The sequence below is a fragment of the Physeter macrocephalus genome, chromosome 11 (genome assembly GCF_002837175.3).
Source record: "Physeter macrocephalus isolate SW-GA chromosome 11, ASM283717v5, whole genome shotgun sequence".
Classification (NCBI taxonomy): Eukaryota; Metazoa; Chordata; class Mammalia; order Artiodactyla; family Physeteridae; genus Physeter; species Physeter macrocephalus.
In genome coordinates, this window is record NC_041224.1 from 132,518,024 (window position 1) to 132,534,566 (window position 16,543).

The 16,543-nt window shown below is 36.2% G+C and overlaps 1 protein-coding gene across 3 annotated transcripts in view; it reads right to left on the minus strand.

Annotated features, from left to right (window-relative positions):
- Positions 1-16,543, minus strand: part of L2HGDH (L-2-hydroxyglutarate dehydrogenase) — a 57,687-nt gene that overhangs the window by 38,873 nt on the left and 2,271 nt on the right. For all 3 annotated transcript variants that reach the window (XM_028495840.2, XM_028495839.2, XM_007119389.3), the window contains exons 2-4: positions 11,907-12,022; positions 11,073-11,224; positions 5,698-5,829 (exon numbers count right to left, since the gene is read on the minus strand). In XM_028495840.2, coding sequence (XP_028351641.2) covers positions 5,698-5,829; positions 11,073-11,224; positions 11,907-12,022 — 400 coding nt within the window. The remainder of the gene's footprint in view (positions 1-5,697; positions 5,830-11,072; positions 11,225-11,906; positions 12,023-16,543) is intronic.

Genomic DNA, 16,543 nt, shown 5'->3' on the forward strand with positions numbered 1-16,543 from the left:
CCAGCAGTTATGGGATTTGAGTTTATTGTGATTGTGCCCCTCCTACCATCTCATTGTGGCTTCTCCTTTGTCTTTGGATGTGGGGTATCTTTTTTGGCGAGTTCCAGTGTCTTCCTGTCGATGATTGTTCAGCAGTTAGTTGTGATTCCAGTGCTCTCACAAGAGGAAGTGAGAGCACGTCCTTCTACTCTGCCATCTTGAACCAATCTCCTAATCTCTTTAATACTAGTATCTTTCCCCCTTAAGTATGGCATCAGTCTAAACAACCAGTTCTGCTATAGAATGAACGTCTGTGTGCCTCCAAAATTCATATGTTGAAACCTAATGACCCATGTGACGGAATTTGGAGGTGGGGCGTTTCGGAAGTGATTAGGTCATGAGGATGGACGCTTCATGAATGGGATTAGTGCCTTTATAAAGGAGACTCCAGAGAGTTCCCTTACCCCTTATGCCATGTGAGAACACAGCTAGAAGATGGTCTATGAACCAGGAAGTGGGTCCTCACCAGACATCAAATCTTCCAGAGCCTTGATCTCAGACTTCCAGCCTCTAGAACTGTGAGAAATAAATATCTGACATTTATAAGTTAACTGGTTCATGGTACTTTGTTGCAACAGCCCCAACTGACTAAGACAAGCTCTTATATGAGTTATTCACAACCCTGGTTTGAAGACATCCTAGGATCTCTCTATAATGTTTTTAAATAGCCTATTTTACTCTGCAGAGGAATTGATATGGCTTAAAGAAAATAAACAGAATAAAATAATGAGTTACAAGCAAAGCATCAGGAAAAGGGGAAAATGTAAAGCAGGAGGAAAAGAACAAACATAACTAAGTTATCATAACAGATTTCATGAAAAATCCCCAAGTATCTCAAACAAAACCAATTTGAATTCACTAGAATTACTGTTTAAATAAGCCCCAAATAACACCTACCACTTCTTGAGGATTAACATATGCTGGATGCCTTACATATATCCTGTATTTAATTCTCAAAACAACCTGCATTTTACAAATGAGGAGTCTGAGGTTTAGAACAATTTTAACCCACTCAAAGTAAACAGCTGTTAAATAGGCAGATATGAGATTTAAATTTATGTCTGTCTGGCTTCTCAGCCACCACATTCTGCTGCTCACATTATGTCAGATCCCACTTTATGGAAAAAAAAAAAAGACAGAATATAGTGAGATAAAATAAAGAATAATATGTCAAAATTCCCCGAAGTCTAGAAATTACTAACCTATGATATTCAAGAGTAGCAGAAAGAAATCAGGTATTCTAAAAATAACTATAAATAAGTGGTGTTGATGGTATCATGGTGAGCATAGCTGCCTTCCAAAAATAAATATAAATGGCTTTGACCTCCCACCTCAAGGCTCCCCTCTCTCCCATGTCCAGTTCCATCCTACATACCAGAACTTGATTAACCTTCCTAAATTAGCACAGCTTGCATATCATTTTCTTGCCTAAATCCTTCAGTGGCTCCCTACTGTTTGATCAGGAGCTGGTAATCTTTTCTGTAAAGGGCCAGATAGTAAATATTTTTGCCCATGTGAGGTTTAGGATCTCTGTTTCAATTACTTGAGTTGGCTGTTTGGCACAAAAGCAGCCATAGACAACACATAAATGAATAAGTATGATTGTACTCCAATAAAATTTATTTGTGGACACTGAAATTTGAGTTTCATATAATTTTCATGTGTCACAAAATATTATTCTTCTTTTAATTTTTTTCAACCATTTAAAACAGCTTATAGGTCTTTAAAAACATGTGGTGGGCTGGATTTGGCCCACAGGCCATAGTTTGCCAATCCTGGCTTAAGACCGTGTAGCATTTGCTCAAAGCCTGAAAGAAATAGCCAAAATTAGATATTCAGTGAAGGTGTCTTCTTTTTTTAAAAAAATCAGTCATTCATTCACCATCTCAGAGAGATAAGAAATACATGGGGAGAGGAAAAGGGAGAAGAAGACCTACACCCAGAAACCAAACACTTTGACTATTCTGACTGAGTCTGAGGGGACGGAAAGGTGAGGTTTTCTGGAATTGAAGATGCTATGACTTTCTCTGCAGGAAGAACTCATTTAACACTGTTTGAATTCCTAGTCTCTTGGGAACTTTATACTAATTAAGAAAATCAAATATTTTTATCTAACTTTAACTGCACAACTACAGATAACTTAAGGGAAAAAAATCTATTTCTATCTTGTCTTTTTGTGAAAGGATTTGAAGCACCCTGTAAAAACAAACAAACAAGAAACACATACAAAACAATATATGCTAGCACTAAATATTGAGTCAGACAAGTATATGGGTTGGAAAGGAAGAAATAAGTTATTATTTGCAGACGACATGATTGTACATAGAAAATACAAAAGAACTGGGACTTCCCTGGTGGTCCAATGGTTAAGACTCCACACTTCCACTGCAGGGGGCGTGGGTTTGATCCCTGGTTGGGGAACTAAGATCCCACATGCCATGTGGCGAAGCCAAAAAAAAAAAAAAAAAAAAAAGAATTTATAGACAAACTATTAGAATCAAAAAGTGAATTCAACAACCAAGATGAATACATGGTCAAAACCGAATTTGATTTCCATATATCTGTAATGTATAAGTAGAAAATAAACGTTAAATAACAATACTATTTATGAGAGTATAAAAACTCAAATACCTAGAAATAATCTAAGAGACATGTAAGACCTCTACACTGAAAACTGTAATACATTTTTTTCAATAAATTAAAGATTCAGATAAATGGAGTGATCCATGTTCATGGATTGGAAGATTCAATATTGTAAAGATGTCAACTGTCTGCAAATGGACCTACATATTCAGTGCAATCTCAATCAAAATCACAACAGGTTATCTTGTGGACTTTAGCAAATTAATTCTAAAATATATATGGAAATGCAAAGATCCAAGAATAGGCAATACAATGTTGAAGAAGAACAAAATTGAAGGACTTAACTCAACCAGATGTCTAGACCTATTGAAAAGCTACAGTAACTAAGACATTATGGTAGTGGTACAAGAAGCGACAACAGAAGAGAAGAGAGTCCAGACATAGAGCCCACCTATATATAGTCACCTGATATCACAAAGGTAACACTGCAGTGCAGTGGGGAAATAATGGTCTTTTTGATAAGTGGCGCTGGGCTAACTGGATATCTACATATGAGGGGAAAAAAGTGTACCTTGACCCCTATCTTATACCATAAACAAAAATTAATTCCAAATGGATGGTAGATCTAAATGCAAAAGGTAAAACAACATAGCTTTTAGAAAAAAAGCATAGGAGAATATCTTCCTGATGCTGAAATAGGCAAAGATTTCTCAGAGTACAAAAAAGCACTAAGCATAAAAGACAAATATATGCATAAATTGATTGAATGATTACATTAAGACTAAGAACCTCTGTTCATCTAAAGATACTATTAAGAGTGAAAACACAAGTCACAGAGTCATAGAAGATATCTATTGTGTATATATATATATACATATACACAACAAAAGACACATATTCAGACTATACAATGAACTTATAAAATTAATAAGAATTAATAATTGTTAAGGACAGTCAACCCAATAGAAAAATGGGCAAAGGACTTAGTTACTTCACAAAAGAAAATATCCAAATGCCCAGTAAACATATGAAAAGGTGTACAATTTTATTAGTCAACAGGGAAACTATAATATTATACTACTACATAGCCACCAGAATGGCTAAAATGAAAACAACAAACAATATCAAGTGTTGGTGAGGATAAGGAGCAACTGTAACTCTCATACACTGCTGATAAGAGTATTATTTGGGACAAATGCTATGGAAAACTCTTTGGCAGTACCTGCCACAGCTAGACATATATATAAATTATGACCATAGTTTCCCTCTGAGGTATATCCCCAATGAAAGTGTGTACATGTGTTCACCAAAATAGATGTGCTAGAATGTTCTTAGTAGCACTATTTGCAAGAGCTCCAAATTGGAAACTACCCAAAACGCCCAACAACAGTATAAAAAACCATGCTATATTCATACAAAGGATTATTATACAGTAATGACAACAAATTATAACTACATGCAATAATATGGATGAATTTTATAAACAATACTGAATAAAAGAAGTCCAGATACAAATGAGCACATACTATATGATTCTACTTACATAAAATTCAAAAATCTATGATGTAAAAGAACAGTGGTCATCCTTAAGGGAAAGGTAGTGTCTAGGAGGGGGCATGAGGGGAATACTGAGAAGCTGGTAATGTTCTGTTTGTTGATCTGGATGCTGATCACACTTAAAGAAAATTCATCAAGCTGTATACATTTATGATTTTGGATGTATGCTGTGATTCAATAATAAGTTCCAAAAAATCAGAGCATATAGAAAACAAAGGTGGAAAGATAAGATGAAACAAAGAGCAAAGTTAGTACATGAAAATAAAAATGTATGCTTAATGCTCTAGATATTTGGCAAGAGTAGGGCACAAATGTGTTTCTGCTTAGAGCCAAGGCAAACAGGACAATACAATCAGTTAAAGAATTCACAGTGTCCATAGATAAGAACAAGCCAATTGTGCTCAGGAAAAACAAAATTATTCTTAGAACTGGAGTCTGAAATTTCTCCTGAGTGTTCTCAGAGAGATGTTGTTTGACAGTGAACCTATATCCTCAACCACCTCCTTATAGTAGAGGCCTTAGTGAGTGACACAATGACTTTCTCCATAGGCTGATGCCATAAAACCAAAACACAACTCAAGGAGAGTAATCTGGGGTCAAGATGTAGGATGTGGAGAGAAAAACAGTGTTGGTGTACTACAATCTGATGGTCTGGAGAGATGTACAAGAATGAATGGTCTACATATCATCCAGGTACAAGAATGAATGGTCTACATATCATCCAGGCTCTCTCCCTTAAACAGTGTTTCTCTAAAGCAACCTTTTGATAAGCACTGCCTGACAGTGAGTTCAAGGTCACACTCGCTAAGACAGGTACCCACAGTCCAGCTATTGGAATATGTCATTAAAACACAGGGGAATAGGGAACAGGAGATACAGCAATTCATTGGAACAGTCAGTGGAATGAGAGTTGGACGGATAGCCTCTAAAAGGCTATCAAGGGAAGTTGATATGCAGAGTAACTATTATATTATTATTTGTGTTTCTATCACAAATACAAGAAAGAAGATCTGGTTTTCCCCACAGCGTGTTTTAAGACAGAAACTCTATAACCCACCCTCCTGAAACAGATCCAATATTGTAGCCACCCTCCTCAAAAATTTTTAGTGGCTACCTATGCCTACTGGATAAACTTCAAAGTTATCAGCATGGATATCAAGCCCTTTATGTGGGCTAATTCTGCCTTCCCAGTCTCATCTATTATCTCTTGCTACACACCCTATGATCCAACCACATCTCACCACTCAGTGGTTTCCAAACATGCCATAGAGTCTCAGACCTCCTCTTGCTTTTGCCTGTGTTCTTCAGGACCTGGTAGTTTCTTGTAGGAAAAGAAGAAATCAGGTGTCCAGAGTTTGTGGCAATGCCCTCTTGTGTCTGGCACCTTAATGCTTCTGTAACAGGATTATTTAACTGTCTCTATGATTCCTGCTTCCTATAAACTCACCCTCAGCCTCCATGTCACAGGACTGAGCCCTATCCCTGTGAGCCTGTGTGTGGGGTTTGTGAGTCACTTACCCTACAATATGGCTCCTTCTTTTTTATGTCCTCTTGCTGGATCAGCCTCAGGTCCTGGACACCATTCTGCAGGCCTCTCTCATACAGGGCCTGAAGTCTGGGAATTTCTTCTTGTTCAACAGCTACTATAAGCTTAAAAAGAAAAAAGATAAAGAACATGAATAGAGTTAAATTATCATCAGCTATGATAGATAAAATCAATAGAAAATAATAAATTAATGTATGATTCAAATTGGGTTGATTTTTTGAAACTGTTTCTGCTTCATGTATCTACTTCTCCCTTTCTTCATGACTTCAATTTCTTCCTCCACCAAAAAAATTTGTCTTAAGACTGCATTAAAACAAAGGTGAGATGTAGCCTCAATTGTCACACCTGCTATCACAGTTGCTACCTGCACCTTGGCCAGAAGTATCACCATCACTCCCTCAATCCCAGAGGGGAAAGAAGCACAGGTTGCTTAGTCTTTACATTAAAAACCAAACAAAAAACAAAAGTGAAACAAAACTAAACAAAAATCAGTACATCAGAAAGACAGGCAATATTCAGTATAATGGAATATCACTAACAGAAAACTATTTTTTTTGAATAAAGTACATTTCAAAGTATTTACTAATGCATTCTGTTGCAGAGGAGAAAAACAGAAAATTCATCAAGACTCTTTTTCTATTTATTTCTGGGCAAAGTATCTGTTTGAGGTAGTTTCTTACTTAACAGCTACCAGCAAAGGAAAGCACAGATGGTGTTCACAAGTACATCAGAATTCAAAAATCACTATTTCGGGCTTCCCTGGTGGCGCAGTGGTTGAGAGTCTGTCTGCCAATGCAGGGGACACGGGTTCGTGCCCCGGTCTGGGAGGATCCCACAGGCTGCGGAGCGGCTAGGCCTGTGAGCCTGGCCACTGAGCCTGCGCGTCCGGAGCCTGTGCTCCACAACGGGAGAGGCCACAACAGTGAGAGGCCTGTGTACCGCAAAAAAAACCCCAAAAAAACAAAAAAAAACACTTACTATTTCATAGCAAGGAGTCAACCAAACTCCATAAAGTAATACTTTTAATCAAGGCGTAAAGGTTATTTAAATCAACAAATAATTAACCTTAAAAATATATGTGCAATCATAGGGCACTATCAAGAAAGTGAAAAGATAACCCACTGAATGGGAGAAAATACTTGCAAATCTTTATCGCTGATAAGGCTTTAATATGCAGTATAAAGAACTCTTTAGAAACTCTGTACAGACTTCCAAATATAAAATAAATAAGTCATAGGGATGTAATGTACAGCATGGTGACTATAGTTAATAATTGTGTATTGCATATTTGAAAATTGCTAAGAAAGTAGATCTTAAAAGTCCTCATCACAAGAAAAAAATTCTTTTTCTTACTGTGAATGGTGACAGATGTTAACTAGACTTACTGTGGTGATCATTTCACAACACATACAAATATCAAGTCATTGTGTTGTACACCTGAAACTAATATAATATTATATGTTAATCATACCTCAATTTAAAGAAATAAAAGGACTTCAAACTTGAAAAAAAAAAAAAAGGAAGTTGGGGAGGGGCAGACACTCAGAGGCTCAAATCAGTGACTGAACCAGGAAAACTCTGAAATCAGGTCATTAAGTCACACTGACACCATTGTGGCCTGGAAGCAGCAATCTGTAAACTAATACCTGGAGCTGAGCTGAGATGGGTTAGAAGCAATGATGTGATTTGATGTGAAGAGGGAATGTGAAGTAGTGTTCAAGGCTCCAGAAAGAAGTAGGCATTACAGAGCTCAAAATCATCCTATGGGTAGGCATGGGGCAGGGTATGTTTCTCAAAGGTGGATGTTGTGGATGTTGTCTGGTTCCTTTGGCTTAAAGGATTAGAAAAAAAAACAACAACAACTCATAACTCAACCAAAAAACTGTAAATACAGTTTCATATCTTGCTTTTTTTACTTAACACTATATCAAGACCATTTTCCCACATCATTAAAAAAAAATCTTCATAGCATCTTTAATGGCGACAATGAACTTTTATTCTTAAAAATTATATGAAGAAGAGTTATAAGGAAATATTATGAACAGCTGTATGCAACAAATTAGATAATCTATATGAAATGGGAAAATTCTTAGAAAGACATAAACTTCTGAAACTGACTCAAGAAGAAAAAGAGTATCTGAATAGATCCATAACAAGAAACAGAATTAGTAACTGTAAAGGCTCAGGCCTCATGAATGCTACCAAATGTTTAAAGAAGAATTAATACCAATTCTTCATAAACTCTTCCAAAAAACAGAAGAGAAGGGAACACTTTCTAATTCTATAAGGCCAGTTAACACTCAAACGAGACATAGATATCAAAAGAAAACAAAACTGCATATCAATATCCCTTATGACTACTTATATAAAAATTCTAAACAAAATACTAGTATATTGAATGCAGCGACATATAAAAAGGATTATATACCATAACCAAGTGGGATTTATTGCATGAATGCAAGATCTATTTAACATCCAAAAGTCAATTAATGTAATAAATTCATATTAATAGAATACAGGACAAAAACCACATGACTGCCTCAAGAGACAAAGAAAAGGCATTTGAGAAAATCCAACACCTTTTCATGATTAAAATCAACAAACTGCAGGTAAAAAGGAACTTCCTCAGTCTGATAAAGGGCATCTACAAAAAACCCACAGCTATCATTATACTTAATAGTGAGAGACTGAATGCTTTCTCCCTAAAATCAAGAACAAAACAAAGATATCCACTTTTACTACTTCTATTCAACATTGTATTAGAGATTCTACCCAGGTAAATTAGGCAATAAAAAAGTAAAACTATCTTATTTGCAGATGACATGATCCTGCATATACAAAATCCTAAGGAATCCACACACACACACACACACACACACACACACGAAAAACTATTAGACTAAAAAATGAGTTCACCAAAGTTGAAGGATAAAGATCAATATACAAAAATCAATCATATTCTATACATTAGCAATGAATAAACCAAACTGAAATTAAGAAAACAATTCCCCTCACAAAAGCATCAGAAAGAATAAAATATGAAGAAATAAAATTACAAAAGAAGGGCAAGACCTATAAAATGAAAAAATTTTTTAAATTGTTGAAAGAAATTAAAGAAGATCTAAATAAGTGGGAAGACATCCCAAGTTCATGGTTTGCAAAATTTAATACTGTTAAGATGGCAATACTCCCCAAACTGATCTGTAGATTCAATATAATCTCTAACAAAAATCCCAGCTGCCTTTTTTGGAGAAACTGACAAACTGACCCTAAAATTCATATGGAAATGCAAGGGACCCAGAATAGCCAAAACATTCTTGAAAAAGAACAAAGTTGGAGGACTCACACTTACTGATTTCAAAAAATAAAGAGCTACAGTAAACAAAATAATGTGGTACTGGCATAACGATACACACACAATCAATGGAATGGAATTGAGAATCCTAAACAAACCTTCTTACATTTATGCTCAACTGATTTTTGATACAGGTGCCAAAACAATGTAGAAAGAATAGTTTTTTCAACAAATGGTGTTGAGACAACTGGATATCCACATGCAAAAGAATGAAGTTGGAACTCTTCCTCACACCATATACCAAAATTAATTAAAAAGTGAACCTTCACTGGAGGAATACGTGTAGGGGTAGAAGCTCTGCTTCTGGTGGTGGGGTCTGGGGAAGGGGCAGTAGGCCATCTGCAAAGGTGCTAAGAAGCACCTGAAGCAGCCCAAGAAGCAGGCCAAGGAGTTGGATGAGGATGATAAGGCATTCAAGCAGAAACAAAAACAGAAGTAAAAGAAACTTGAGGAGCTAAAAGCAAAGGCTGCAGGGAAGGCCCTCCTGGCAACAGTTGGAATTAAGAAATCTGTCAAAAAGTAAGCTGTTCCTTGTGCCAGAGGCAATGGTGATCCTTAATTCCATTCCTGTTTAAATAACTGGATTCCCTGCCATAACATCTGTTTCCACCTATAGTTAGAACGAAGTGCTGTCTTGAAGCCTGCTATACATTTAAGAACAAACTTTTGTTAAAGTTTAAAAAAATGAAATCATACAGTGGTTCATCTTCTCTTTAGTTCTTCTCATTCAGCCATTTCTACCTTAGCTGTGAGGTCAGAGTAAACCCAGCCCAGAATCCTGCCAAAGTCTGCTCTTCAGTCTTTGTTCTAGCTCCAATTCTATAACACTCAGAATTAAACCAACTCATTTGGGGGAAAAAAACTATCACAGATCTAAACATCAGAGCTAAGGCTTTGACATTAGAAGAAAATGTAGGAGCAAATTTTCATGATCTAACATTAGGCAATGATTTCTTAGATATGACACTAAAAGCATAAGCAACAAAAGAAAAAAAAAGATAAACTAGACTTCATCAAAATTGAAAGTTTCTGTGCTTCAAAGGATACCATCAAGAAGTAAAAAAGAAAATCTACAGAATGGGAGAAAATATCTAGTAAAATTTAAAATAACATCATTACTATCACTATTATTTTATTTTAAAAATATATATATTTTAATATTTTAGTAGTATTTTAGTAAATATCATACAGCTGATAAGGGATATTTATATATCCAGAATATACAAATAACACATACAACTCAACAATAAAAAGACAAATAACTCAATTTTAAAATGAGCAAAAGATTTGAATAGATATTTCTTCAAAGAAAATAAATGAATGGCCAATAAGTATATGAAAAGATGCTTAACATCATTAATTACTATGTTTAATTACATAAAAACCACAATGATATAGCACTTCACATCCTCTAGGATAGCTAAAATGAAACAGACAATAACAGGTGTTCATGAGGATGTGAAGATATTGGAATCCTCGTTAACTGCTGATGGGGAAGTAAAATAGTACAGCACTTTGGAAAACAGTTTCACACTTCCTCAAAATGTTAAACATGTAGTTACCATATGACCCAGCAACTCCACTCCTAGGTATATACCTGACAGAAATGAAAACATAGGTCCAAACAAAAACTTGTACATAAATGTCCACAGCAGCATTATTCATAGTAGCCAAAAAGTGGAAACAACCCAAATGTCCATCAATTGATAAATAGATAAACAAAATGTGGTATACCAATACAATGGAGTATAAAGGGGAATGAAGTACTGATTCATGCCACAAGATGAATGAACCTTGAAAACACTGTGCTAAGTGAAAGAAGCCAATCACCAAAGACAACATATTGTATGATCCCATTTATATGAAACATCTAGATTTTGCAAATTACATGGATACAGAGAAAGAAAACCCAGGCATTTTTTAAATCAACGTTAAAGATTACTAAGAAAATGCTATTTATAAATAAGTCAAGGCCCTAGTAAAATGCCATACCTTACCACATTGCTTGTAGGAAATTCCCTTTTGGTTACAGTACTCATAGATGAGGGCTGCGCCTTGTACACATAACTTAGCTTTCAGAGATTCAGGTTTATAATAAATTCCACTATGTATGACACCACTGTTATGTCCAGTCTGATGAATAGCTATGGATCAAGAGAAACAGGTTAAGAGAAAGTACATGACTCATTCAAAACTTAAGAAGTGGGGGAATACACTTAACAGTTGAAGCTATTAGAGACCACTATCTACAATTCTGCCTGAGTTTGTTCTTAGAGTCAGAGCACTTCTAGCCTCCCGTAGCAGCCAACCACGGTGTCTGTGTCACATTCCTCCAGTCCATCTCTGACTTCAGCTACAACTTCGGTGCACAAACCGCCCCCCTCACCACCAGCAAACCACTTCAAGGGTCCACTACAGCTCTCTGCCTTCTGCTCCAGGGCCTTTTCTAATATTTGGGGACAGAGGGACTCAACACCCTATGGACAATCCTCAACCAAAGGGACAGAAGCTGATGGATAAATGAGCACAATCCTGGGAAACATTAGGTAGCTCCTCGGAGGTCTCAGTGGAATTAAGCTCACAGCTGCAACCTGGATAACGCACCCTCACAAGGTTTTTCCTCCTTCCCTGTTTACTCTCCCCACCTCCTCACTCCTGCCTCCTCGGATAACCTTGAAAAAAATCACCTACACCCAAATCCTAGTCCTAGGATCTGCTTTCTAAAGAATCCAGACTGGGACACTAACATCGACATTCAGCATGAAAGATGTAGAACTGACAAAATGAGCAGGTGCTCAGGTTAAGCAACACTGAGAACATACATACCTAAATCTTTCTCCTTTTCCAGAACACCAATGGAAAGAGCTGGATGTCGCAGGATGAGTGCTCTGGCAGAGGCAAGCCCCACAATTCCGCCACCAATAATGACTACATCAAATGAGCTTTAAGAGAAAGCCACCTTTAAAGTAATGCATGTTTACAGTAGACTTTATCAAACTTGACATTTTCATCATCAACTGACAAAGTATTAATTAGTAATCATTAAAATCAAATGTTTATTGGGCTTTGTGATATTTGGCTTTATACTAACAAAGAAACCTTTAAAAGTCACATGCATGTATAATCAGCTACAGCCAGCAGGCAGAGTGGCTAGTTGCCCGAGCTGCTCTAAGTCTCTATAATAGTCCGCCCAACCTGGCTACATCAGTGGTTACTCTGTTAAATATCACACTCTCTCCTCTACCATCTATTCTTTAAAAATTCAAGTATAATATTCTTGAGGATAAGTTAACATTAAGTCTTTAACACCTAGTGTACAAAAATTTATAATTTATTCTGCTGAGAAGGAAACAGTCAGTGAGAACACCAAACTTAAGGAAATAAGTGGTCCAGAAACGGGCTCAGAACCAATTTTAGCCATAACTCTGATTATACAATCATTTAAAAAATTAGAAAGGGTATGTATAGTCTATCTAAATCCAAAATGAGAAGCTTAAAAGATTACCATAAGCACTGATCTCATGGTCATCAAATCTAGGTTTTACAGGAACGTGGCCTATCTTGCTTCTTCACCCCACTTATTTTTTTCACCCCCTCCTGCATTATATTCTTTCGATCTAAATCTTAAACATCATCTGTAAATATTTCAATATGTTATTTCTAAAAGGGCTCTTTAAAAACACACACACAATGTCATTATTCTAACCAAAAAATTCAGTTTTTAAATATCATCAAATATTCACAATAAAACTTTTAGAAGAAAACATAGGAGAAAATCTTTGGTATCTAGGGCTACTTGAAGAGTTCCCACCAAAACCATGACCCATAAAAGAAAAAAAAATGATAAACTGAACTTCATCAAAATTAAAAACTTTTGCTCTGCAAAAGACTCTGTTAAGAGGATAAGAAGACAATGAACAAATTGGGAGAACACACTTGCAACCATTTATCTGAGAAATGACTCATTTCTCAAATATATATTAAGAACTCTAAAAATAAACAAGTCAAGACTTCCCTGGTGGCGCAGTGGTTAAGAATCTACCTGCTAATGCAGGGGACATGGGTTCGAGCCCTGGTCCGGGAAGATCCCACATGCTGCAGAGAAACTAAAGCTGTGCACCACGACTACTGAGCCTGCGCTCTAGAGCCTGCGAGCCACAACTACTGAGCCTGCGTGCCACAACTACTGAAGCCCGCATGCCTAGAGCCCATGCTCTGCAACAAGAGAAGCCACTGCAATGAGAAGCCCGAGCACCACAACGAAGAGTAGCCCCTGCTCTCTGCAACTAGAGAAAGCCCGCACACAGCAACGAAGACCCAACAGCCATAAATAAATAAATAAATAAATTTATTAAAACAAACAAGTCATTTAGAGAATAGGCAAAAGATATGAACAAACATTTCATCAAAGAGGACAGATATATAGATGGCAAATAAGTACATGAAAATATGTTCAATACCTTTAGTCATTAGGAAAATGCAAACTAAAACTACAATGAGACATCACTACACCCCTATCAGAATGGCTTTTTTTAAAAAAAAATGATAACACCAAACGCTGGTGAGGATGAGAGGAACTGGATCAACTCACACATTACCGGTAGGAATGTAAAATAGTACAGCCACTCTGGAAAAACAGTATGGCAGTTTCTTAAAAATCTAAACATGTACTTATTACATGTCTTAGCAAATGCACTCTTTGGCATTTATCCCAGAGAAATGAAAACTTACGTTCCTACAAAAATCTGTACATAAGTGTTCATAGAAGTTTTATTCATAATAGCCAAAAACTGAAACAGCCCAGATACCATTCAACTGGGGAGTGGTTAAACAAACTGCAATACATCCATATCATAGACTGCTACTCAACAATTTAATGGAATCCACTATCAACACAGGCAACACCTTAGATGGATCACAAGGACATTATGCTGCATGAAAAAAGCCAATCCCAAAGGGTTATATACTGTGTGATTCCACTTATATAACATTTTCAAACTGACAAAATTATAGAGCTGAAAAATAGATTCGTGGTTGCCAAAGGTTAGAAAGGGTGGAGAAATGGGATGTGAATATAAAGGGGTAGGTAACACAATCTCTGTATTGATGGAACATTTCTGTTTCTTAATTGTGGTGGCAGTTACACAAATTAACACATGCGGTTAAATTGCAAAGTAACACACACACAAATGAGTGCATGTAACAGCAAAGGAAATCATAAACAAAATGAAAAGACAATCCACAGAATGGGAGAAAATATTTGTAAATGATGCAACCAACAAGGGATTAGTCTCCAAAATTTACAAACAGCTCACGAGACTCAATATCAAAAAAACAAACAACTCAATCAAAAATTGGGCAGAAGATCTAAATAGACATTTCTCCAAAGGAGACATACAGATGGCTAACAGTCACAAGAAAAGATGCTCAACATCGCTAATTATTAGAGAAATGCAAATCAAAACTACAATGAGATATCACCTCACACCAGTCAGAATGGGCATCATCAAAAAACCTACAAACAATAACTGCTGGAGAGGGTGTAGAGAAAAGGGAACCTTCTTGCACTGTTGGTGGGAATATAATTTGGTACAGCCACTATGGAGAACAGTATGGAGGTTCCTTGAATAACTAAAACAGAACTACCATATGACCCTGCAATCCCACTCCTGGGCATGTATCAGGAGAAAAACATGGTTCAAAAGAATACATGCACCCCAATGTTCACTGCAGCATTGTTTACAATAGCGAGACATGGAAGCAACCTAAATGTCCATCGACAGATGAATGGATAAAGATGTGATACATATATACAATGAAATACTACTCAGCCATTAAGAAGAATGAAATAATGTCATTTACAGCAACATGGATGGACCTGGAGATTATCATACTAAGTGAAGTAAGTCAGACAGGGAAAGACAAATATCATATGATGTTGCTTATATGCAGAATCTAAAAAAAATGACACAAATGAACTTATTTATAAAACAGAAACAGACTCACAGACTTAGAGAACAAACTTATGGTTACCAGCGGGCAGGGTCGGGGGAGGGAGGGAGTTTGGGATTGACATGTACACACTGCTACATTTAAAACAGATAACCAACAAGGACCTTCTGTATAGCACCGGGAACATTGCTTAATATTATGTAATAAGCTAAATGGGAAAAGAATTTGAAAAAGAATAGATACATGTATATGTATAACTGAATCACTTTGCTGTACACCTGAAACTAACACAACATTGTTAATCAGCTATGCTTCAATATAAAATATAAATTTAAAAAAGACATGAATTCACTTGACATCAGATTTCTAAATTGTGACACTGAAATCAAGAAGTCAATGGAGCATTATTTTCAAGGAGAAAAAAAGGACTTCTAACCTAGAGTTAAACTATCTCGTTTATTTTTTTAAAAAATTTATTATTTAATTGTTTTTATTTTTGGCTGCCCTAGGTCTTCGTTGCTACGCACGGGCCTTCTCTAGTTGCCGCGAACGGGGGCTACTCTTTGTTGCGGCGCGCGGGCTTCTCATTGTCGTGGATTCTCTTGTTGTGCAGCACGGGCTCTACGTGCGTGGGCTTCAGTAGTTGTGGCACGTGGGCTTAGTTGCTCCACGGCATGTGGGATCTTCCGTGCCAGGGCTCAAACCCGTGTCCCCTGCATTGGCAGGTGGATTCTTAACCACTGCACCACCAGGGAAGCCCAAACTATCCTATTTAAATATGAGGATTCAATAAAGATATTCTTGGGTAAACAAGGCTACAGGTACTTTAACATGCAAGAGACACTCCTAAAAATACTCCTGGACCAAAAATTAATGAGTTAAGTTATCAACTCAAGAAGTTAAATATAATAAAGAAAAACAAACATATATAAACATGTATATATAATATATAAAACAAACATATATAATAAAATATAATAAAGAAGAAAAATCTTTTATTTGAAAAGATTTATAATGTAGACAAACCTCTGGCAAGAGTAATGGGGAAAAAAGTGAGATGACACAAATAAATAAAACAGAATAATAAAGAAAAAATACGTAAAGACACAACAAGGATCTTAAACATAATCAAAGAGTATCATGGAGATCTATATGCTAATAAATTTGATAACATAGATGAAATGGGGTGGGAGACTCCTCAGGCAAAATTACTGAGGTACAAAGAAATATAAATTTTGAATCAATCACTATAAATTAAAATAGTCATCAAAAGCTTTCTACCTAAACACATACACACATAAATTTTACCAAACTTTCAAGGAACAGATAATCTCTATCATCAAAGATATTCCAGAAAAATGTAAAAGGCTGAAAACTCCCTAACTCATTTTATGAAGCACACATTGAACCAGGTTCCAAAACTGGTTAAGAAGTGCAAAGCAGGGCTTCCCTGGAAAAAAAAAAAAAAAAAAAAAAAAAAAAGAAGTACAAAGCAGCATCTTCTATACCAG